The 23,611-nt window shown below is 48.6% G+C and overlaps 2 protein-coding genes across 3 annotated transcripts in view; both read right to left on the bottom strand.

Annotated features, from left to right (window-relative positions):
* Window positions 1–8,938: 8,938 nt before the first annotated feature.
* DKK1 (dickkopf WNT signaling pathway inhibitor 1) lies at window positions 8,939–10,954 on the bottom strand. The gene is made up of 4 exons (XM_064464991.1): window positions 10,685–10,954; window positions 10,414–10,570; window positions 10,200–10,310; window positions 8,939–9,961 (listed from the first exon to the last, which is right to left on the bottom strand). Exons 1-4 carry the CDS (start codon window positions 10,874–10,876, stop codon window positions 9,711–9,713), a joined length of 711 nt encoding a protein of 236 aa, XP_064321061.1. The 5' UTR covers window positions 10,877–10,954; the 3' UTR covers window positions 8,939–9,710.
* Window positions 10,955–13,773: 2,819 nt separating this feature from the next.
* The window catches only part of PRKG1 (protein kinase cGMP-dependent 1), a 532,210-nt gene continuing 522,372 nt past the window's right edge, over window positions 13,774–23,611 (bottom strand). For both annotated transcript variants that reach the window (XM_064464568.1, XM_064464567.1), the window contains exons 15-18: window positions 23,342–23,464; window positions 23,193–23,255; window positions 22,127–22,193; window positions 13,774–17,913 (exon numbers count right to left, since the gene is read on the bottom strand). In XM_064464568.1, coding sequence (XP_064320638.1) covers window positions 17,815–17,913; window positions 22,127–22,193; window positions 23,193–23,255; window positions 23,342–23,464 — 352 coding nt within the window. In that variant the 3' untranslated portion in view covers window positions 13,774–17,814. The remainder of the gene's footprint in view (window positions 17,914–22,126; window positions 22,194–23,192; window positions 23,256–23,341; window positions 23,465–23,611) is intronic.

Raw genomic sequence — 23,611 nt, 5'->3', positions numbered from 1 at the left:
GCAACATCAGAAACTTCATGGGGCAGAACCTGGCTTTTTCCCAAACCCAGAACCAAAGTTCAGCGACTTGGACAGATGATCTATCAAGCAGCAAAAGAATACGGGGAAAAAACGCAGACACAAAGGCTGCAGCTAATACCTGGGGCTGCTCAACAGCATGAAAGTCAGGTGCTAGGCAGCTTCCAAGTGTTAGAAGCAGTCACCACTAGGTTGCTGACAATTACTATATGAACCTTTGATAACAAAGGTCAAACAGCAGCCTTTAGAGTAGCACGCAACTCCCTATTCAACATGTCAGTAAACTTTTAAAGAGCAGTGAAACCTGGAAGATCTGCAAGGGAGGAAACTAATATTCTTCTGCTGAGCTGGTTGCTGTTGTGGCACTTTAAAATGCTATGGTACCATGAAGACTCCACTGTAAATGCAACAGACACTTACAATCCATGTGATAAAAATAATTCCAGAGGCAGCAACAGGATATTTTGCTGGATAATAAGGATTCTACCAGAACTGTGTGCTGTGATGATTCCCTGTCCCAGTTTGTCAAAAAAAAACCTTAATGGGCTTTGAAAGGGATCCAAATGAGCTTTACAAATCAGATGGAAGCTGGAGGCCTCTTTTCCCAATACAATACTTTAGCCAACAATTAAATGATATTTTTTAAGAACATGATATCTAAACCAAAATAAATATAAGTTATTTACAGCTCTGGAGAACCCCCATATAGAGGAATTTTCAATGCACCTGACACGAAACGAAGGAAGGATTTTCCCCCTCCCTGCTGATCAGTCTGGCTTGCAGTAACATCACAACATAATCTGGGAAATACTAAGCTGGTTTCTCCAGGAAACCCATCACACTTCTTGCCAGCACCTCCACTTAGTGTTGTTGTAGGACCATTGCAGCCACTACCAGTTTTCATCAACATTGAACTTGTGTTGTCCTCAGCTTCTGACCTCCCAGAACAATATAAAATCCTACAACAAGGATTAAAACACATCAATAATTTGGGTCACAAGGACTTCCCTTTCGCATTCCTACTGCTTTTCGGTTGATCAGACAAATAGGCTGACGGCAGCTGCTACCAACAAGCACCGCTGGCTTTCTGACGGAAATATTAGACTGCTTGGACAAAGGGCATCCAGCTCAGGAATGGGATTAGCTCTTTATCCTTGTGCTGGAAGTAGAGTAGATCACTGGCACGTGGCCAGATTTTGTGGACTGAAAAGCACCCATCTGCCTTCAAAGGCACTCCTCACCAAGGAGGAGCTGGAAGCTCTCTGCAGCACATGATGGGACAAAATGCTTCAATGTTGCTCATAGTAGTGCCTTGTCATGACAAGAAGCAGCCAAGACAACTCCTTCCATGAATAAGCCTTCTCTAAAATTCACATAAATACTCTGGGGCAACATTGACTTTGAGTAGGAGCATTGCCCATGAATGAAGGTGTTGGTCCCAGAGAGCTTGGGCTGTTTCCTCAGCAAAGATGCCCGAACAAAAGTAGTGAACACCCAGTAAACCCGACAATCTTATAAAAAAAATTGAAAAGCTATACGTAGAAGCAGATTTCTGCACAAAGGATTTGTGTTTTAGGCTGAAAGCTCAACAGCCTGTGAGTAAGTGGTCCCTGTGGATGGGAGTGGAATAAAGTACAGTCTGGAAACAGCTCCAGGCTCTTCCCTCACCTCCTCTCCGAGTACAGCCCACGGGTTGCGGCAGGCAAGAAGCAAGCCTCCAAATAGGGGAAAGATGTGGGCTTATTGCTGTCGTGGCCATCACTAATCTCCCTGTACAAACTGGGCTGCAGCCAAAAGAAATTACATCTCTTGGATGATCATTTATGGTCAGGCATTCCGCCCGGCTAAAGCGGCTAAAGCCTCACTAATGTGAGACGCCTGGGACAGCAAAGCCACTGTGATAGGGAAGGATGAGTGCAGGCCAGTCCTTTGGCAGGATGGGCAGTTTGGGAGGACCTAAAGCCAGCAGAGACTTGCTCATATACAAGTTAAGAGGGAAGAGCAGAGCACCTTGTGATGGAAATCAGCTCCATTAGCATTTCACTTTACTTCCCAATCCACTCCCCACCGACCACAGCCTGCTCTCCCAAGCTGAGAAAGAGTTGCCATCTGTGTGAACCTTCCCAAGCTCCTCCCGGAGGGGAGATGGCCTCAGCTTGGCAGTGGGTACAAAAAACCTGCCTTTCCTTAGAGGAGTCGTCGAGGGAGGCTCTCCACACTTCTAAAAAACAGACTGCGGCAAGACTTTTTATACCCTCTGTTCCCATTCTGCTACACATCAGTGGAGAGACGGTCCTTGAATGTGCAAACTAAAATAAACTAAGTTTTTAAAATTAATTATAGTTTTGATTTACTATTCCTTGTGCTAACCCAATTATTCTGAAAAAAGAAGCATGAGGTCCAGGTCCTACCTGACCACGATTATCTGACTTCTTACTAAATTGTGAAGTTGTCATTTTGAAGTGCCACCTGTACACCATGAGGCTGGCTCTAAGCTACAAAACGCCTGTGGATCAATAGAAAAATAGAGAATTAATGTTAGGGTGCACGATCAAAACTATATAGAAATATAGAAATTCATCTGTGGTGAATTAGCTCTCAGGATAAAAAAATTGAGCCAATTTTGGAACATCTTCCACCGTATGGCCTTCTGTTCATTGGCGACGTATTGGCGTATTTTTAAGTCAACCTCATAAAACTAGGGAATATTAAGCAGTGCACTGTAAAATTAAATATTTCTTTTTGGTTTTTTTTTCAACGCGCATCCACGTTAAGGTAAAAGTGGTTAGACAAGCTGACCTGCTACAAGAAGTCCTCCATTGGGCATGACAAGTATGGATGGAGGATGGGCTGCTCGCGTCAGCCTGGAGTTTCAGGAGGTCATTTCAACAGGGACATCGGGACAGAGGATGCTCAGAGTTACTGCTGCCTTGCCATGGTTGTGCTTGTAGTGAGGAAGCTCTTGCATAATCACTTCTTCTTCTATAAATCGGCATCTTGAACCAATTACATGTTTTAAAGGAGGTTTCATTTAAAACTAAAACTAACTAAATAAAAATAGACCAACACTTCCCTGTGGGTCTGACACCCACGTACTTGCAGCCCCAGATCGTATTCTCTAAGAGGCAACAGTAGGACCTTAAGGAGCTAATATTCAAGAAAAACAAAACAGAAGTAATAATTTAAAAAACCCAACCCATCCCCCAGACACTTACAGTATCAGCCTTCCCACTGGCAGTAATCAGCATTTAGAGATTTTCTCTGCTGGAATTTGCATCCAATCCTCCGCCTTCTATGAATTCACCTTGTCCCCATGTGACTTTATTTAAGAGTTTTCAATTTCTGCCATGCGATATGCTTCTGCAGTCACTTAGTATTGCCATGCTGTCCTGCAATATTTTTCTAGTCTGCTACTGGGATTTTTTTTTCCAGATATACCTATATACCTATACTCACCCTGTATCACCTAGAGACTTACTAACTAAAAAAAAAAAATTAGAAAAAAAAAAAAAGAGACAATATAAAGGTGGGTAGAGCTGTAAAGCACAAGTCCCAGCACCCATCCTTCCAGGCTATCATCACAAGCAACAACTACTTCTCCCCATGGCTTGCTTCCCAGTTATTTCAAAGGAGGGGGAAACCTTTGTTTTCTCCAACAGCAGCAGCTCCATGCCTTTGGTGAGGCTCCTCACCAAGGTCTTTGCAATCAGCTAGATCACCTTCCTCTCCCTCCTTGTGGATTCCTTTAACCGCTTTTCCTAGACTGGCAAAGCACCACTTTCTCATGCAAAACTCACGCTGACTCTTTGCCCGCTCCGCGGTATCCATTCATTCATCTACAGCTGGTGCTCCTTACTCACCCAACCATTCAGATCCGGGATTTAGAGAGGTGGGGGACACCCCTGCCAGATGCTAAGGGGGGGGAAGGCTTAACATCCCATTGTGGCCCAGCTGGGCCTCTCACCCTCCCCAGCCAACCCTTTCATCGGGCTACGGCCATTTGCATGCTGATGGACTTATTACTCACTGAAATCACCTGCTAATGGATCCCCTCCCTCACCGAGAGGTAGATTAGAAGCTCTGCCCAGAAGTGTCCTCCTTAAGTATCTCAGTTATCCTCACACACAAACTCCCCCCCCCCAAGGTGTTAATTAGGGACACAAGTCAGGCACGGGAGGGGTGTGGGGGTGTCTGTGTGTGTAAAAAAGAAAAGCTACTTAGGAAAAAAAAATATTTATAAACATCACTTTGGATGAGGAGGGATGTAGTATATTTGTTTGAAGAAGCGCAAGGCATGGAGGAAACCATACCTTTAATGCTCTGCAAGGGGTGATGAGGAGCTGGGCCACCTGGATGCTCCTCTTCCCACCCCAAGCGAGATCAAGGTTTGCTTCACCAAGCCCTCAGCCCTCAGCTGAAAGACTTATGATAGAGAGCAGCTTAGGCAGGTGGGTTAACTCCCCACAGGAAAAATCCAGCCCCAAATATAAGGGAAAACAAACCAAAAAAACCCAAAAGCTTTCTGTATTACATTACACCCATAAAGGTTTTCACCTGCTCCCTCTGTTCAGGGCTTTCATCTTTCTTAGCCAAAATGTGCAGCTTTCTGCTCTCTGTCAGGCAAGATGGGTATATAAAAGAAAAACTTTTGTCTTAATACCTGTGGGTGGATTTAAGGACTTTTGTAACCCTTTCTTGTACTCTGTCAGTATAGAGGGGGGCTTTGTTCCTCAGTCAAGTGTTTTTAATGCCATGGGAATTTGATTTTAAACACAACGTGAAGATCAGGGGACGCAAGAGGAGCATAAGCATCTATTTTAAAGCTTTGTTTAAAATAAAAAAGGGGTATTTCTTCTGTTGTAACTCATAGAACTAGTTTCTGAAAGAACTTAGGAAGAAAATTACAAGAAAGTAGTATTTGCTGCCCTGAAAAGCCATTTCACCACAAATCACAGTAAAAACTGCACTGTCTCCCATTCTCCCCATATCTTCCCGTGTAAGATTAATGCTTTTATGCCAGTATTCTCACTGGGTGAAGCAGACGGGCTTTCTGATGATGCTCTGTGAAGGCATCTCCTTGAAATTTGTATCCACAGCGCAGAAAAATCATCTCAAGAAAAGCATAGCATAGCTGGAAGAGTGACTCAAGTGTCTCTTCACACCGCTGAAGCCATCTGCGTTGATACAGCTAGTGTCATCTCAGGGCTGGGGCAGGTTCTGGGTTGTTGCTTTACGGTTTTTAGCTGGCTGCTGCAGAGGTGCAAGGTACATAGCACGACAGTGGTTAGGAGTCCAGAAGGGTCTTTAAAAAAAAATAAATAAAGGCAAATTGGCCCATAAATGGATATTGAAGGGAATAGGACCTTTTGAAGCTGTAATACTGCAGTTGTAGCTATCGGGAGAATACGTGAAGGAGCAGACTGCGGACGCTGATCCAGGCCATGCAGACCCCTTAAATACTGTCTCCTACCACTGCAGGGGCCCAGACCCCACCAAGTTACATGCTGCTTTTTTATTCTGCCCTCCTTTAGACCCTCAAAAGGTAAAACTTTGGAAAGTATACCACCAGCTCTGTTCCCATGCCTCCACTGACCTGGGAAAAAGAGTTTAAGGGATGTTTGGGACGATGTTTCAGGGAATGGGCTGCCCAGAGAGGTGGTCGATGCCCCATCTCTGGAAACATCCAAGGTCAGGCTCTGAGCACCCTGATGTAGTTGAAGATGTCCCTGCTCGCGGCAGGGGGTTGGACTAGATGGGCTCTAAAGGTCCCTTCCCACCCAAACCATTCTGTGGTTCTATGCTTCTATGAGTAGGGCGAGCGCTATATCCTCATGCTCTGCATAGGGCTGTGCTGCCCATATAGCAGCGACGATGGGATCGTGCTCGTGCTCTGCCAGGGCTGAAGCCACCCTTCCACCAGCTGTGCATGACACAGGACTTAATTTGAAGGAGAAATGAAGGGAAAGGGTTATATTTGCAGAAGGCTGTAAAGCATGCTGCCAGATATAGGGGAGGTTGCTTTACAATGCTTTGGGTTTTTATTGTTATAAATAACAATATTTAACTTTATAGAGCTTTACTGTTAGCTCTTCCACCCCTATAGCCAGGAACAGTGAGTAAACAAGAGATACTAAACCTCTTCACCCACCAAAACCTGCTTCTTTTATTAGCTCTTCTCTTTGCTTAGAATAAGGGGTTTTCTGTCTTTTTTTTGGGAAATAATTTCATTAGAGAGGAGACGGGCGGGGAAGAGCATCCTGAGATGCCTCTTACTACAGGTGTTACTGAATTGTTTGTCACGTGCTGAGATAATGTGTTTGTCCGTATCTTCTCTCTTTGGATCAGAGCATGAGATCCAGGTCTGGACACAGCAGCCAGTTCAAACTTAAGGGCTTGCCATATCCCATTTTTTTCCAAGTCTGATTACTACATGATCAACTTCCCATACTCTTTTTTTGTTTGTTTGTTTTGAGGTTGCATGTGTTCATTCAGGCATTTCTGAAATATGGAGCATTGCTGTGGGGAGATGACTACAGGAGGGACCGTGGTGATGCTGCCTATTTATTTCTTGGGGCATCCCGATGCTCCCGCCCATCTTCCATTTACCCACATTTCTGAGTTGCTGATGGCACTAAATGAGTATTTTGAGTTCTCGGGCTGCTGAAGCCCTAACACAGGTTCAGGGCCTAGAGGCTAAATGCTGCATGGGGACAGGCAAGACTGAAAATATCTCCCTTAAAGAAATGGGTTTTTAAGCCTTGACAGACATGGGTCATGTTGTCCTGATTTTTCCTCCTAAGGGATGTTACTAAATCCAGTTTCCTGGTGCTCTACTTGAAGAACAGACCCTGAAAGTGCAAATGGGCCAGAAATGGGAAGAGATTCTGACTGCTCGCTGAGATGTGGCAAGAGGGAGGGGTGGGGGTGGGACCACCACAAAACCGTTGCTAAATCTAGCCAGGAAGCTAATTATTCTAGAGCTCTGGCATGTTGGCATCCATCCTGCCGGCGATGGGCATGGGCCACAGGAGACAGATGCAACCTGTGCTTCAGAGGTCCCTTACACCTTGTGTCAGACAGTGCTGACCTGAGCTGCTCCTCTTGCCTAAAAAAGAACTGTTAAAAATGCTCTGTTTTTTTTCCCCACACTGAGGAAGAGAAGAAAATCAAGGCATAAGCAGCATAAAGTAATTTTTGGTTAATGCGCAGACAAGTATGGAGACGGCCAAAGTGCCCAAAACAAAAGAAGATGAAGAACACGGGATGAATGATGACAAAAAATGGTACCCAGTGATTTTCAGACTGAAAGAATCACCTTAAGGTATCTGAATTACTGAAGAGTGCTGGGTGTCACTGCAAGGCCATCTCGGTGCTAAAATGTGTCTGCAAGGATGGAGCTGGGTGTGATGATGCTGAGCTCCATGTCCACCCGAGCGCGCCTACGAGTGGGCAAGGTTTGATTTAACGCGATTCTGAACCAAAAAGATGTGTAATTGGTATTTAATGCACCATGAGTGTCTTTATCACTGCCTTCAGAGGTGTCAGATTGATCTACCTGGGAAGAAGCGAGTGCTGAAACTGTATGGAGAAAGAAAACTAAAGCTAATGACACTATTTTATATGTAGTAGGGATAAAATACGTCACAGTTAATGTCAGATCTGAACTCATCTAAAGAGTTACTGATGCTTTTATTCCTAGCCGGGTACCTTCATTGCTCTGGTGCCATTGACTGTTACTGGGCGTTATTATGATGATGATGATGATGATATGAAACAGTACTGTTTTTTAAAGTATATATTTAAAAAAATATTTTAAAATGTGTATTTTAAAACAAATTTTGAAGCATTGCACAATAATTAAAGCACTAAACTCAAGCCTTTGAGTCATGAACTCTTTCAGGGGGCTGCTTCAAACCCCAGCTCATGCTGCAACCCCAGTAAAAGCTGTTATGGGTCACAGACCCAGGATGGTGAGACTCAAACACGTGCCGTCGAGTCACCGTGCGACATCGCTGCGCACTGCAGTCGCCATTTAGCTTACAGCACCCACATCTCTGGCCGCAGCCTGTTTGGCCATAGCAGCCTTCCTCAGCTGCTACACATAGTCTGGTGGGGACAAGCGCCCCGGTGCGTCTAACGTAGTTTAAGGTGAATCAGTGTTTTAGGCTCCAGTTTGGGGCAGCTTTGGCTGTTCTCAGCCTGCCTGGCTCCTACCCAGCCCCAGCCTTAAAAAAAGCTGGAGGAAAGACAGGGATGACACCTCACCTGTACGATGGCTCCTTTTAATCATTTCCCACTACACAGGGCTGTGTGCTCCCTCTTCTGCATTTTCGATAGCTTGGCCTTGGTTCAGCACCAGATGGTACTTGCAGACTCCTGCAAGAGCTGCAGTTTAGGTTCGTATTCAGTGATTCCATGTACCACTGCAGTCACCAAGGTCTCTAAATAGGCAGCGTTAACCCTAGAGACACCAAACAGTAGTGATCAGGTCGCATTTTAAAACAAGACGTGGCACTGCTGGAGCATCCCTGTAAATGGGACACGGTGCCCCAAGAGCCACTTAGGAATGCGGTACTTTGCAGTCAGATTTGGACTTTGGGTACAAAGAACTTTTGGGTTGTACAGGGAAGACTCTGGCATGGTTTTGCACCTTGAACACCTTCCCCAGAGCGCAGGGAGGCTGACGGTAACCTGCCAGGTAGGCACAGGGCAGAGGTGCCACCCTGCGCTCACTGCGCACCAGCCCCATGCCGCATGACATGGCCCCGCTCTCGCTCCACACACATTTAGAACCACTTGAGATAGGTGGACCATATTAGAAGCTAAAGGGGGGGGGGGGGGCGGGGGGAGCATGCCTGCAGCTTTCCCTCCCTCCAAGCCATCCCAAAAAGGAACAAACTCATAGTAACAGGCTGCAAGGTGAAGTGAAAAATAAGTCTTTATTGTGCATAGAGCAAAGATTGCACTGATGGAGCAGTCAGGATCACTGTGCTCCTCAGCACCTGTCCTGTGGTCAGCCACGCGCCGCGGTCCAGCACAGCCCCTCTGGTGATCCTTGGCTCCCTCCTCACCCCATGGAAAAATCAGGCAGGAGGGTGTTTTGCTGCTGCCTGCCCTTCCCAGAGCCCCGGCCGTGGTGCTCATCCTTGGCCCTGCATCCAGCTGCCAGAGGGTATCAGTGGCTACCACGGAACACCGTGATTCTTAAAAACCACCTGAATAAATGGTGATAACCAGGCGTCCTTTCCTGTGGTGTGCCGGCGATGAGCCACCCCACTACCCCCACTCTCTTTTTGGACACACCCCCCCCCCAAGGCACGTCTCCCTTCCCGTGGGGCAGGGAGGGACCACGGTGGCTGCTCGCAGGCAGGGACACGCAGGTGTCTCAGGCTGGTTTTAAAGAACGGTTTATTCTCTTGCAAACAGACGGTCACATCCTTTTGACCTAGATTTAAAAACCCAGTGTGTACAAAGTCACAGTCGTGGCTTGAAGAGCACAAGGCAGCACCCTTGGAAAACAAAGAAGTCATTAAAAGTCCCGGCGTTATGTACAGCTAAGTGCCAGCTCGAGTATTCACAACACAGTAACGTACTGCAATTAGTCGCTTATAGTAGTTCCCTTGAGAAACAACCTTCCGCTCCGGCGGGGCCGGAGTCCGTCCCGTCCTGTCCGTCCGTCCGTCCGGTGATGCTCAGTGCCTCTGGCAGGTGTGCAGGCGGGAGGTGTCAGCAGGGCCGTGCTCTCGCTGGAGGCGGCACATCAGCCCCTCGGCGCACTGGCACCGCTGGAAGATCTCCAGGCCGTGGGTGCCTTTCCGCCGGTGCCGGGTACACACCTGCCCTTCCCGCAGCACCGGCTTGCAGATTTTGGACCAGAAGTGACGGGCACAGCACAGCCCGGCTGCGCAGTCCGACGAACGCAAGCAGAAGTCTCCTTCCTCACCTGTGTGGAGACAGTGCGGCATGTGCTCAGCCTGGGATGCGCCCATGGGGGGATGGTGGGACAGGTGGGTGCTGCCCCAAGGGCGACAGCGGGGCAGGGTGGGCATCCCGGACCGCCCCGACGAGGGACAGAGCGGCAGGCTGGACATTCTGGACTGACTCCATGGGAGATGAGGGGGGCAGGATGGGCAGCCACCCACAGGGCACAGTGGGGTCAGGATGCTGGGGACCCCCCTTACCTTTGGCAGTGGGGAGCCAGGCAGGAGCGGGTGTCCGTCGGGGCAGCACCTCGGTGCCGATCTCGTCCAGCTCGGTAGCTCCGTGGGGAAGCTCCGGGGGGGTGCAGAGCCCTGCGGGAGGCAGCGGGACTCAGACACGGGTGGGACCCCGACACCCCCTCCCGCAGACACCCCCGCGGTGCCCCGTGCCTCCCCAAGCCCTGCCGCCCCTCACCGTTGCTGCAGGTCGTGCCGGGGCAGCACATGGCGTCGCGCAGGCAGCGCTTGCGGCGTCTCCGGCAGGCGAGGCAGAGCGGGGCGCCGCCGCCGCGGGCCGCCCCCCCGCAAAACTCCTCGGGGCCGCAGTCCTCGTCCTCGGCGCAGGGGAAAGGCTGGAGGGGGGGCAGAGAGGAGGCGGAGGGGGGTCAGCGGGGCCGCCACCCCCCAATCCCTGCTGTGTCGCGTGTGTCCCCCCAGCTCCATCCCCGGTGCGTCCCCGCTCCTACCTGCCGGGTGGCGGCCGGCGGCGGCTTGTTGCTGCCGTCGAAGGGGGCGGCGGGGGCGGCGCTGGCCTCGGCCGCCCCCCCCGGAGGGGGTCCCTTGATGGCGTTTGAGCTGAGGGCGCCGCCGGGTGCCGCCGCCCGCCCCGCCGGGGCCGCGCAGCTCAGCGCCGCCAGCAGCGCCACCAGACCCCGCATCCTCGTCCCGTCCCCTCCCGTCCCCTCGTCCCCGGTCGATGTCCCGTTGGCACGGCAGCTCCCCCGGCCCCCGAGCAGCAGCTACCTGCGCTGCCCGCCGCCGCCTTTATACCCCCGGGGGCTGCCTCCTGCGCCCGCCCCCTCGGGGAGGAGGGCACGGCGGATGGGATTTCAAAGGGCCTCCGGGGGGTTGTGCCGATGAGCCCCCCAAAACCAGCCCCCACCCCGCCCCGAGGGCTCCGTCATTGGACGCCGGCCCGGGAGGGGGTTTCGCAACGGCGAGGGCAGACGCCCCCCCCCCCGCTCCGCATCCCCCCCGCCTCGGTTCCCGGCCAGATGCTCCGCACGCCCCGACGCCGCCGCTGTCTCCAGCCGGGCGCGCGCCTTGCCCGACGGGGGGGGACGGGGAAGGGAGGGGGGGACGGGCTCACCCCATGCAACACGCCCCCCCCCGTGGCTGGGAACCGCTGTGGGGTGCAGAGAGGCGCCCCGCTCGCCCCGTGCCAGAGTCGGGCCTTTGGTCTCCTACATGTCTGCGCCCCCCGCCTCCCCCGCGCCCTTCCTGGCGCCAGCGCAGCTTTGCAGGAAGGGAGGGGGCCGCTCCGCACCCCCACGGACGGGTTGTGTGTGTGTGTGTGGGGGGGGGGACTGGACACGGGAGAGGGGGTGTCACCGAGCTCCGACCCGCACCCCCCCCGTCGGTGTTCGCCCCCCCTTCGCTCCTCCCCGCGCACTACCTGACCTCAGCCCGGGCAGCGCCGCCATCGGGATTGGGGGGGGGCAACAGTGGTGGGGGAGCGCCCGGCCCCTTTGATGCGGGGAGATCAAAGGGGTCGTGTGTCGTCCCGTCCCGTCCCCCCCCCCGCCCCGGTCCCTGCACCGGCGCCCTCGGGGCGCCACCGCCCCCCCCGGGGTAGCGGCGCACGGCCGGCACCACGGCGCCCCCTGGCGGCCGCGGCGTGGCAGCGCCGCCCCCGGAGGGCGCGCGCGCGCGGCAGCGGCCCGCCCAACTGCCGGCGTGTCCCGCCCCGGCGGCCGGGCGCTCGCTTCGGCGGGGCGGGAAAGGCGCCGCCCGCGCTCCCCAGCCCCCCCCCGCAGCGCCGCGGCCAGCTCGGGGCCCCTCAGCGCGGGACGGACGCGGGGCTGTGGGAGCGGGGCCGGGGGGGCACAGAAATGCTCCGGGGGCTGGAGCCCCTCTGCTGTGGGGCCGGGCTGGGGGAGTTGGGGTGGTTCAGCCTGGGGAAGGGAAGGCTGTGGGGAGGCCTTATTGCGGCCTCCCAGTGCTTAAAGGGGACTATAGGAAGGATGGGGACAGACTTTTTAGCAGGGTCTGTTGTGACAGGACAAGGGGTGATGGTGTTAAACTAAAGGAGGGGAGATTTAGACTGGATGTAAGGAAAAAGTTTTTTACAATGAGGATGGTAAAACCCTGGCCCAGGTTGCCCAGAGAGGCTGTGGAGGCCCCATCTGTAGAAACATTCAAGGTCAGGTTCAATGGGGCTCTGAGCAACCTGATCCAGTTGAAGATGTCCCTGCCTATGGCGGGGGGCTGGACTAGATGGGCTCTAAAGGTCCCTTCCGACCCAAACCATCCTGTGATAAATATTTATTCCCATAAGGGTGGGTGATGTCAGCCGCCGCAGCCCTGCATTAAAGCACGCACCGCGCTCACCCACCCCGTGAGGAGCTGCTATCAGGTATTTCAGGCCCAAGGGGCTCAAGCTGGGCTAATAATTGGCTGGGAGAGTTTCGGCGAGCACCTAACACAGGTGCTGGCGCAAGTGGTGCCACTGAGTCAGCGGCTGGTAGGCATCCCTGCCACGCTCGGGCAAACCCGGGCCTTGCTATTTTTAGCCTGCAAGAATGAGGGCCACACCTTGCCACGAAATCCCTGTATTCCCCTTGCAGTTTCAGGTAAGGGCCACGTCACCCTGGGTTTTTAACTGTGTTATTAACTGGTATCTGTGATTGCCACATCCTGCAGTATCATTTTGTGATGTTGCCCAGCTCCTGCTTAGGCAGTTATTACATTTATTTCCCTCCTGGAAGGATGTTTTCTTGCTCCCTTTATCACCGTCCCCGGTTTTTAACTGCTCTCCGTGGCCACGCAGCACTGACGTACGCCCTTAACCTTGACCTCACTGGGATTTAGACACTTGTGTCACGCAGGGACTGACCAGTTTCATGGGATGGTGGGCAGAGCCTCAACAACCCGAATGCTGCAAAACGCAGGCACCATCCCGCATACAGCAGTGGCATCGTCGTGACAGCCCATGGCTGTGCTCCGCTCCCATGTCACCACCTCTTGCCATTAGCTGTAAGGGACAGTGATGACACGGACAGTGTCGTTCTTTGACATGGGTGGTGTTCACAGCCACATCTCGCCTAGGGATGATGCAGCTCATGTTGGAACTACACTCCCTTCCCAGCTGCGTGCCCCGGACTCACTTATATTGGCAGCAATCAAAATAAAAAGGGAATTCTTCATCCGTGAAGAGTAAAAATGCTGTAAACGTGTTTATTGCTTAGCATGCTCACAGGCTAATTTGGGTTGGAAACAAACCGGGGTGGGGGGTGCCACCCAGTGCCAACCCTGCTTGAAGCAGGACCCCTGTCAGCCTTGGACCCCTTCGGCCAGGCTGCTCGGGGCGATGCCAGGGCTCAAATAAGCACTGAAGTACAGTAACTGTGGCCATTTGCTTTTGTATCCTGCAGAAAACGTGGATGAAGATACGAGCTGGGACCCCGATACTAATCTGTAAGTTCCATGTGTTTTGTTCAGTTATCTCTTACTGCGGATCGTCAGAAACGAGAATAAGAAAACCCAATTTAATCGCTAAGCAGAAACACTCTCACAAAGTCAGCTTCTGCCATGGAAGGAAGACGTGGACACGCCATTCAAAAGTAATTTTTTATTTCAACTCTATAAAGTATACAACAGGCACTCGGCAATTACAGCTGCAGGGAAAATACAGAGCAAAACAAAAGCGGTTAAAGTTTATGAAAAAAAGTTCTTAAGTCTACATCAAAAGAGTGCAACCGGCCAACGACCGGTGGATGACCGACATTTGTCCGACAAACAAAACCTCTTTTATGTAAGAAGAAAATGGGAGAAAATAAGAATAAGAAAATAAGAATATAAAACAAAGGGCTAATGTAAAAACAGCGTAAGCTGGGACTCGGGATGACAGGCAACCCCAAATGAGAACTTCCCCTTTTGCCGGTAAAGCCCTAAAACCGCCCAAGTCTCGGCGTCACGCCTGGTTTACGTGGCCGGGGAGCTGCAGGGGACAAGGAGCTTCCAGCTCTCAGCCCAGCTCTGTGGGAGCGCCGCGGGCTCGCCTCTGCAGTGGGTTGCAAATGGAGGGGGTCGGGGGAACAGCACGGATCCTGTTTTGTTGAGTGGTGCAAACAAGCTACGCCTTTGCGTGAGGGTTTCAGGCCAAGCCCCACGGGTCGGGCTGCACACCGAGCCGCTCGCTGGGTTTTCTGGGTGGGAGATTTCTGACGGGGTTTGTATAAGGCGGGAAGTTGGCGCTGGATGGCACGATGGGTTGAATCTGCACAGCTTAGCAAAACAGGAATACCTGTCTACGGACTGATAGGATGTCATATATTAATTTGACCTGCACGTAACATTTATACATTTCACAGAAATGACTCTGTATCTCATTAACAGATACACAGCTCTGGTACATTGAACAGAAATAAGAGAACGACTTCATCATTTCTGTAATTCATCAATATTATATAATAAAGGTTTAGAAATTGGTAGCAGAAAGAACTGTAAAACGCAGCAAGCTAAGAAAGGACGACATTTTGAGGTGTGTTTGTCTTTGTCATGCAGCATAACACCAAATCTGTAATTTTTTTTTTTTTTTAATAAGATGCCATGGATTTAAGGCACTTGCAACAATGCCAGATAGCCAGTCGTGTACTAAAACTATGGGACAGATGAGTTAACAGTACGGTTGACATAAAGTTTAATAATACTGACAATTATGACATTAATTCAAGTCTACCTTGATCTAAAAACATTACATTACAAATAAGAAAATGAAGTAATAATGCCATGGAACTCTAAAGGAAAAGTTAAATGTGTACCACAAAATATCAACACGAAAATACCTATTTACATAAATATTTGCTTGTGGTCCTGTTGTTAAATAAGAGTTTGCTATGGATAATGCAGCACTGTGAGAAGCTACGGATCGTCTACGTCTTAACGACACCAATCTTAATACACTCATTTTAAATACGGGAGCTGACTTCCCCCTATGTAAATGTGCTGTCATCCCACAGACTACAAAAAAGAGACAAAGGAGAAAGGACATGAAGTGGAAACACAGAGGCAATCCATTGTTGTGAATGTATATATATAATGCAACTCAAATATATTACTTATAAATGAAGGCATTTATCATATACATATACTAAATATGTTGTTTAAAGTATGCTTAGGAAGGGTGATTAAAGTCAGGTGAGGTGTTTGATATCAAAATAAGCTTATATTCGGTACAGTGCATGCTGCACGCTGCAGGTATGAATCACCATGCATGGCACGAGGGCAAAGGGGTAGGGAAAAGAAAAATAACTCATCAGCCCATGTTAAAACCTTCTTCCTTTAATGTTTTTGGGTTGCCCCCCCCCAAATTGTTGTGATGCTCTTTCCTGCCGGCAACCCCCTGACTGACAGCTGCATCTCAGCTACTGAGTATTAGCATTTTGGGACAAACTTCTCTCTACGGTCTTGTAGAGAAATTTACCAGACACGACAAGTTTTCTCTTCCCACGCCGCCGTATCCATCGAGTGAAAAACCAGGGGATGTGAGTAAAAACTTCAGCTTTTAGGCAGCAGCCTGTTTGCTGAGATGCCTAGTGATTATTTGAGCCCTAGTGTTCAGCATTGGCTTTCAGTGTCTTCCATCCTTCAGAGAAAGGCTGAAAAGCAAGCGTGTATTTGCCCTATATGAGTAATTCCCTGGAGATGTAGTTACTGTCTTTTCCATATGGTTTTCAAGGCAAATGAGTTTTAATGATTAATGAATAGCAGAAATAGCCTGAAGTTACTGTGCCGATGGTGTCACCTTGCCCTTCGGCAAATTAGGGAGCAAGGTCAGCGACACAGACTCGTTTTGAAGGGGTCACGATGACCGAGCTCTTTAGTTTGCTGGCAAGCAGCGGACATTGTTAATGCTGTCAAAGAAGGGGAGAAAATATCTTTCTAATATGCTCTATTAAGTCGCTTCCATTAGGAACACGGGAAAGAGTTGGGATCAGGGAAATGATTTGTTAAAACATAACGTTTTCCATGGACTACGTAGGCAAATGTCACGTAAATGACTTTGAGCAGAAGTTCGTCTTTGGACTTCCAGCGTATCCAACAGCTCTTGGCAGCACTGAGATGAAATGCAGCAACATCGGCGAATTTTTTGGGGCAGTGCCTGTTACAGAGACTGGAAGCTGACAGACTTCTAGTCCCACGCGTACGCAACAAGCAGGCACCCAGGACAGGATTCCTCTGCTGCGTCTACAAATCAGAAGAGACCGCACTGAAGCAAAGGAAAAGCAGTGGAAGCGAGGGCAAAGTGCGCACACGATAATTTTGTTTTCCCCAGCTCTTTTTTTCATGTGCGCTAACTCTGCTGTAGCCATCCCTGTGCCTTAAACACGGTCACTGGGGACCTAGTACGCTGGAGACACGGAGACCTCGCAGAAACACATCCAATACTGCTTTTCCATTTAATTCCACTGCCTTTCCTGTGCAACTCCTTAGTCTGGTGGGGCATTAGGATTGCATTTTTACAGGCAACATTACAACAGAGCCAGCAAACTGGTCCTGTACCACCTTGTATTTTAATTAGCTTTGTACTAAACACAGAGGAGATGCAGACATGGAGATGTAAAATCATCTAAGAGCATGACAGAGAATGATGCCTCTTGCTACATATTTCTGAAATGGTGGTTGACCAAATTTATATTCACAGATGAAGGATGTTCATAGCACCTATAAAGTACATTATGGGTCTTATGTTTTCCCTTTGGGTTCTAAAAAGGTAAAAATTAAGTTTAGTTTTATGCCTACTAGCTAATCGATAAGACCAGTGGGCTGCTGTCACTTTATTACAGGACCGTTATTTAAGCACTATTTTATATGTAAAATGGATTAATTTTATGCTTTTTTTTTCATGCAGTTATGTATTTGTACCAAGGGAAAGGAAGAAAAAAACCCCAAACATTGTGTTACAGTATGTTCTCAGCTGTATGAGAGAAACAACCCATATCTGCCTTAACAAGATCTAGAGCAGTTGTGCTTTTGTTTTACCAGACTGAAAAAAAATATTCTCAAAAAGAAAGAGGAAAGGTAACATTCAGTCTCGTCAAGAATACTGCTTGGAAAGAAAAAGGACAAATTTTACCACTGCTTTGACGTGAACTCTTTGACCAGTACCATTGTGGTCCTCCTTTGCTCCTACACTGGCCTACAGTAGAAGACCTACAGAGTTTGGAGGGTGGGAGTAGCCCAAATCCTGCACTGTATTTAGCTACAGCACTTAATAAATTACTATTGATCCTACTGATAAAGCCAGTACCTTGCAGCTAGAATTAAGTGTGTCTTACATTACATATCTCTCGACTTTTATAATTAAGAGGGTTGCAAGATTGTCGCAGTGATAGAAAACATATTTCTTTACTGGTGAAAGGCTTTGCGTCAGGACCACCATGTCAACTGCTATTTTAAGTTCAAACATAAAACATGAAGAGCACTATTGTCATCTAAGCAATAAGTCCTAATGCCACTGTAGTTACTGTAGCAGCATCAATCAAGGCATCATGGTGACCCCGAGCACTAATCCTCCCCAATTCCTTCGGTTTTGCTGGCAGCCATGTCCCAGGAAGCTGTCTTCAGCAAGGCAGAAGCAGGTAAGAGAAATACATTAAAAATCTATGTCCCATCCTGAGTTGTCATCAGGGGGTGGTTCATCACTGTCCTCTGGGAAGCTGTCAAAATTGCTTGTGTCTGTTGGAGATGCAACCTGCAGAAAGAAGAGGGTGACAAGAAGGGGATGGTCATCGAAGTGGCCCTCTGCAGACATCTCCTCTCCGTCTCACGACCGTGATGATTCAGAGGCATTCATTGCTAACTGTAGCAAGCAAGAGAAGTTCTGCATTCAACAACTTTTTACTGAATCCCAGGAGGACTTCCCACAGCCCCCCTACTCTAATGATCCCGGCCCCCGAGGGTCTCTGGTTCAAAAGCAACTGTCCTACCCACGGTTACAAGGTTGGCAAAAAAAGACTTGGAAAAGCCCTGGGCCTTCCCAAAGCCCAGGATTTCCAATTTGTGGCTCCAGGATCCTGAACTTGAGCCTGTGAGCTGGGCCCTGCTGCCTTCAAGTTTCCTGACTACGATTCCTAAAGCAATACTTCCCAAGTTTTGCTCAGACTACAGAGTCTATCAGAGAAACCCATCTTCCTAGGATGAAGGCCAAGTACGTTTCTTTTTTTGGAAATGATGTAATTTAAAATCGACTGTAGCTAGATAACTTCTAATTTTTTTGCTTTACAATGATGGCTGAAACTTTCTTACAATGAGACCCTGATACATTAAATGCAGTTTTAAAAAAAGAAATAATACAAAAACAGACCAGCAGCTCTCCAGACCAAAATAATCAGTGTCTTACTGGAGAAAAATCAGTACTTTAAGCCGTACCCCAAGTAGCCAGTGCAGGCTGGAGGGGACTTGCCATAGGAGTGCTGCACAGGAAACACTATATTCTTTATCCATTACACTTGTGCAGCTGGTGGAGAAGCCACGGCCAGAACCCAGATGTATTTGATGCTGAATGCTGCTATAAGCCTTGGGAAAAGACTATTTGGTCAATCAAAGCTCCAACCTCAGGTTTAAATTTAATTTGCTGCCCGGCTGCATCAGCATTTTCCTGCTATTGAAAACATCTTAGGGGAAATAAAGATCCTTGAATACCCAAGTCTGAAAAAACCCAACCTCTAAAAGCTTTGTGGAGTACTACAGAGTGACGAGGTGCTTCACGGTGTACTGAATACTGTTTCCTTTGTTGGTGCTGGCACTGTTGAGTTGGAGAGCCTTCACCCTTTGGGTCCTCACCCTTGGGGTGCTCCACACTCGCCCTCCTCCATGGTGCCATGGGCTGGACCACATCCCTCTGTTTCTCTCAGCCCACCCCATGTGAGCTCTCCCTCTGGGAGCAGAAACGTTGGGGATGTACGTACAAGATACCAGCTACCAAAGTATAAGAGATGCAGTTGGTGTGGCCATTCATGGAGGACGTGCACGAGCTGTAGCTTCTTGTGAAAGCCTCTCAGCAGTGATGGGCAGTGTGTAAGCAGACTGCATGGGGTGAAAGCAGCTATGGAGCTCCCCGGGGCTCCTCTGCACATGTCCACTCTGGCAGCACCTAGGAGGGCAGGCACGTTTTTTTGAGCTCTGGTTAGGTAAGGCTTTAAGGGAAATAAGTGCTGCTCTGGGAAATGGATTGCCTTTTGTGTTCATCTGACAAAATAAAAATGCTGAGTATATCCAATACCTCAGGCGTAGAGAGTTTTCTTAGGAGAAATATGATTTGGGAAAGAAAGTTTGGCTGCGTTGTTACTCTGCCGATTGCCTTCATGTGATGCTAACGCTGCTAACACTGTTAACACTATTCCCCACAGCTCTGAGGTCCAGGTCACCTGCGTGGCCTGCAGTCCTTCACTGTCAGAGACCTGGGAGCAAACGTCCCTCCCAGTGCCCTCTCCCACCAGGAAGGGACACTCTAGATTTATCTCCTGTCCGTTCAAGAAGATGGAGTGCAAACGGCAGTGTCCGCTGCCTGGCTGCTTACCAACGTCAGGGCTCGAGACGAATTATGGTGCAGAGATCTGCACACCTTTCTCAAAGGCAAGAGCTGTGATGCGAGACAGCACATCTTTGGAAAAGTCAAGAAGTAGGAGAAGCTTTTCAGGACAGCTACCAACACAGATTTAAGTGCTGGAATCGAGGCTCAGCTGCTCCCTGCAGCAATGTCCTAGGAGCAGGCTGTAAACTGAGATCTAAAATCCTGTGGAATAAGAGCTAAGGAGCAGCTTTTGATTGCCTCCTCGGTATTACCACATAACTGCTGATGAGGGTTTAAGAGCTGGGGAAGGCTTTTTTTTCTTAGGAAAATAGCTAGTCTCTATGTTTAGCACTGCTGTCTCCTTTCCAGCTAACAAGCAGAGGTGCACTGATTGAAGGAAAACCTGATTTCTTCTCCCAGGGCTATATATTTTAGGTCACTTTTCAGATATGGCCCTTACTGGCAGCTGAGACTTTTGCCAAAGCAACTGAGCTGGTTGTGGAAAACAAGGCTGCGTGGGACACACAGCTTTGGGGTGAATGAGTTTCCACCAGTTAATGGAGGCAGGTTTTGGAGAGAATTTCAAGAGTTAGTTCTAAGAGCTCTAGGAAAGAATGAGCTGTGTTGAACTGGGATTAGGGCAATATATGGCTGTCAGCACTGAGTTGTCCTGGAAGAAGGATTCCTCTGAAGAGGGAAGGATGCTCCAACCTACTTCAGACATGGTAGTGTGCTGGCCAAAAGGGTGACAGCAGATCACAGACACGTTTCCTGGTAGGGCATCACCAGACCGTGAACATACAGCCTTGGTGATGCCAAGAAATAACACCAATGAAGTGAACTGGGTGCTCACAGAGCCCTTTCCCCCTACCGCCTTGCACCTAACTGGAAAAGCAAAGAAAATGTGATTTTCTGTACAACAGGCTGGAAAGCTGCATTCCTCTAGGCAACGCCAAAGAAGCAGAGACCGTTTCTGGCGGTGGAGCAATGTCCCAGTCTGGGGACATCAGGGAGCAATTCATGCCCACAGAAAGCAGGTACCGCTGAAGTCACCGTTGCTGGTTGTGCTGCCTGAGGGTTAGACATGCAGGTCCACACGTATATCATGTAAAAACAGTATTGGAAATGTTCTTACAAAACCAAAAATCCACTAAAAACAATTAGAGAAACATACTGGGGCATTTTCAGGCTACACTGACATTCTGCACAGCTAAACCAGGAATTGCAACTGGATGTAAAGGAGCAAAATTGACTTTATTGTGTGACTGAAATGTGGTGAACAGTCCTGCTGACAAATTAAGAGTCATTAAGAAGAAGCTCAACAAAAAAAAAATCTACAGTTCTGATTTATAAAAAATGTGTATGTTCTTTGGGCATCCTGCTTTAGGCAGATACGCAGAAAACAAAGTGCTGCTTTCTCCCACAGACTGCCGGTAACTTCTGCAGCCCATAGGGCAAAAGGGGTGTGGGTGTGTGTGCAAAACTCTCTCGCTCTTTCATAGCTGCTAAGAAAACTTTGGGCTGGCAGATTTAGCCCTGGAGCTGTGCCTGCCGCTGCTGCAGGAGGTGCAGGACCCCGGGTGGAGAGAGCAATGGGGTGCAATTAAACACGATTGCTAATGTCATTCTCTTGGTGATCCCGCGGGAGAGGCACAGAGAGAAAGGGATTAAGTTGAAACAAGGAGGGGAGGCTGCAGAACAGAAGGGGCCAAGGTAATTTCTATCAGCTAATCCTGTTTGGTTTCCCTTTGCGGCGGGCTTTGTGGGTAAAGAGCTCACAAAGACATCAAAGGAAGAGCTTTGCTCCAAAAGAAAATGAGTCGAGCTGTCCCTCCGCGTCTGCTCCCAGTTAAACATAAACTAGGCGGTAACAGGGCTTTTCATGTATGACACAGACACAGGGAAAAAAGGGTGAAAAGCACAAAAGAAAATACAGAAGGAAAGGTTAATGTAAAAGAAAAGGGAGATGGCATACAAATCCCACTTGCCTTGTGAAAAGAAATAAGAATAAAGGAGAAAGAAAGAGGACACATCTGAGAGAAGGGGTGAAAGTGGCAGCTCTCTAGTGAAACATGAAAAGTAGATGAAGAAACAAGTGGAGCAGGTGAGGAAGAGAAAAATGTACAGTAGTGAGTGATCCTGCCCTGATCCCCTGCTGCGAAGGGCATCTCATTGCAGTCATGCCCTCCCTAAACCACCTTCTCCTAGAAGAGACTGCCTGGAGACCAAGTACAGCTGGAAACATCTCTAACGTGACTTCTTCAAGCATCTTCAGAAGAAATAAAGCACATGCTGTTGCCGCTTATCTCCAGCGTATTAGTGCACGAAGTGCACAACATTCATGTAAAAGAAAGTTATTGATGGGAAGGAAAAAATAAGTCGGAAAACTTACACTTGGTATTATAGGAGGTGTCAGTGTCCCTTTTCGTAACCCTTCCCAGTTAAAGCCTTCAAACCATCTAGAAGGGAGGGGAATAATGAAACAGTCAGTCACAGGTAGACATACAGTAAAAAGCTCTGTGTAGCACAAAATGAAATTTAAATTGCTTAAACAGTGGGTTTAATCTCCTGCAGTCATCCTCAAATTACCCAATTAGCCTTAATAATTTTTCCTGTCATCTTTATGTAAGTTTTTTGGGACTGAAAATGAAGCGTCTATAGCAACCCAGTGGTGATACCACGGCAAGTACAAATTACCAATGCTCAGAAGAAAACCTTTCCTCGCTGCAGATGTCCTGGCAGCTGCTCATTCCTTCCCATAGGGACAATCCTTCCCATACTTAGATCCCAAATGTCCTTTCTTCGTATGAGATTGGGAGCTAAGGGCGTGCACAGGGATGCCTTCCTTCTGGGTTGGGCACCTTGGGTTTGCTCAAGCTGCAGCACCTTAGGTGGGTGGATGAGCCCTGTCCATCCAACCCACTTCTGTTGCTTTGGGGACAGGAGAAGGACGCATGGGTGGGTGAGATAACCTGCTGCTGCAATGGGTCTCTAACTTGTTCTTATCCCCTTCCAGCAGTATGAAAACTTATGAGACATCACTTAACAACTCTCCCCCATCAGACCAAAAGGGATGATGAATTAATGTTAAAGGGAGACAGAAAGTGTGTTGGGCTGGGGGATAAGGAAAATCAGGGAAAACCTAGGAAAGTGATTCCTTAAACCAAAGACAATCCAAGCAGGCAGCAGCTAGGTCGGCTTGCTTCCAAATGCTCTTCTGCATTAGAGCACTTCAAAGGTAATGGCCGATGCGCAATGTGCTCTGCTCACAGGCAAGGCTGGCATCTACACCAAAGCACTGGGGAAAAACGTCTGATGGAAATTCAATTACAGTCTAAAGCACACTAGAAGGGAAAGGGCAAAGGAGTTTAAGAGGAGCATTTTTTGCTGAAAATTGAAGTGTTTGAAATGCATATTTCTGGGAGTTGGATCTGATGGATGACGGAGAAGACACTTACTTGTGCTTTTGGATATCTTTCACTCCGTTTTTCAAGTTCCCTAATCTTTCTGATGGATTGTCCCTATAAAATGAATAACAAATGTGTTACTTTCTTAATCCTTCTGAATGATTAATTTCTTTGCAAGTAAAATCAAGGTGATTACTTACCTGCATAGTTTTTTAATTAAATTAGCAGCATTTTTGGCAATCTTCTTTGGAAATTCAATCATGTCTATTCCCCTTAATATGATGTTATAGGTCTTCATAGGGTCTGGGCCTGAGAAAGGGGGACTTCAGAGGGGAGAGGAAAAAGGAAAAGATTAAAAGCTTGTCTTTAAAATAGCACTGAAGATTGATTAAAAAAACCACAAACAACCGAAAACAACCAAACAGTGCAAAACATACTACCCTACTGAAAGGAGAAAAGGTAGATGACAA

This window comes from Phalacrocorax carbo, chromosome 13 (assembly GCF_963921805.1).
Source record: "Phalacrocorax carbo chromosome 13, bPhaCar2.1, whole genome shotgun sequence".
Taxonomy (NCBI): Eukaryota; Metazoa; Chordata; class Aves; order Suliformes; family Phalacrocoracidae; genus Phalacrocorax; species Phalacrocorax carbo.
The sequence above is the reverse complement of the archived record's forward strand: the minus strand, read 5'-3'. Positions and strand labels throughout refer to the sequence as shown.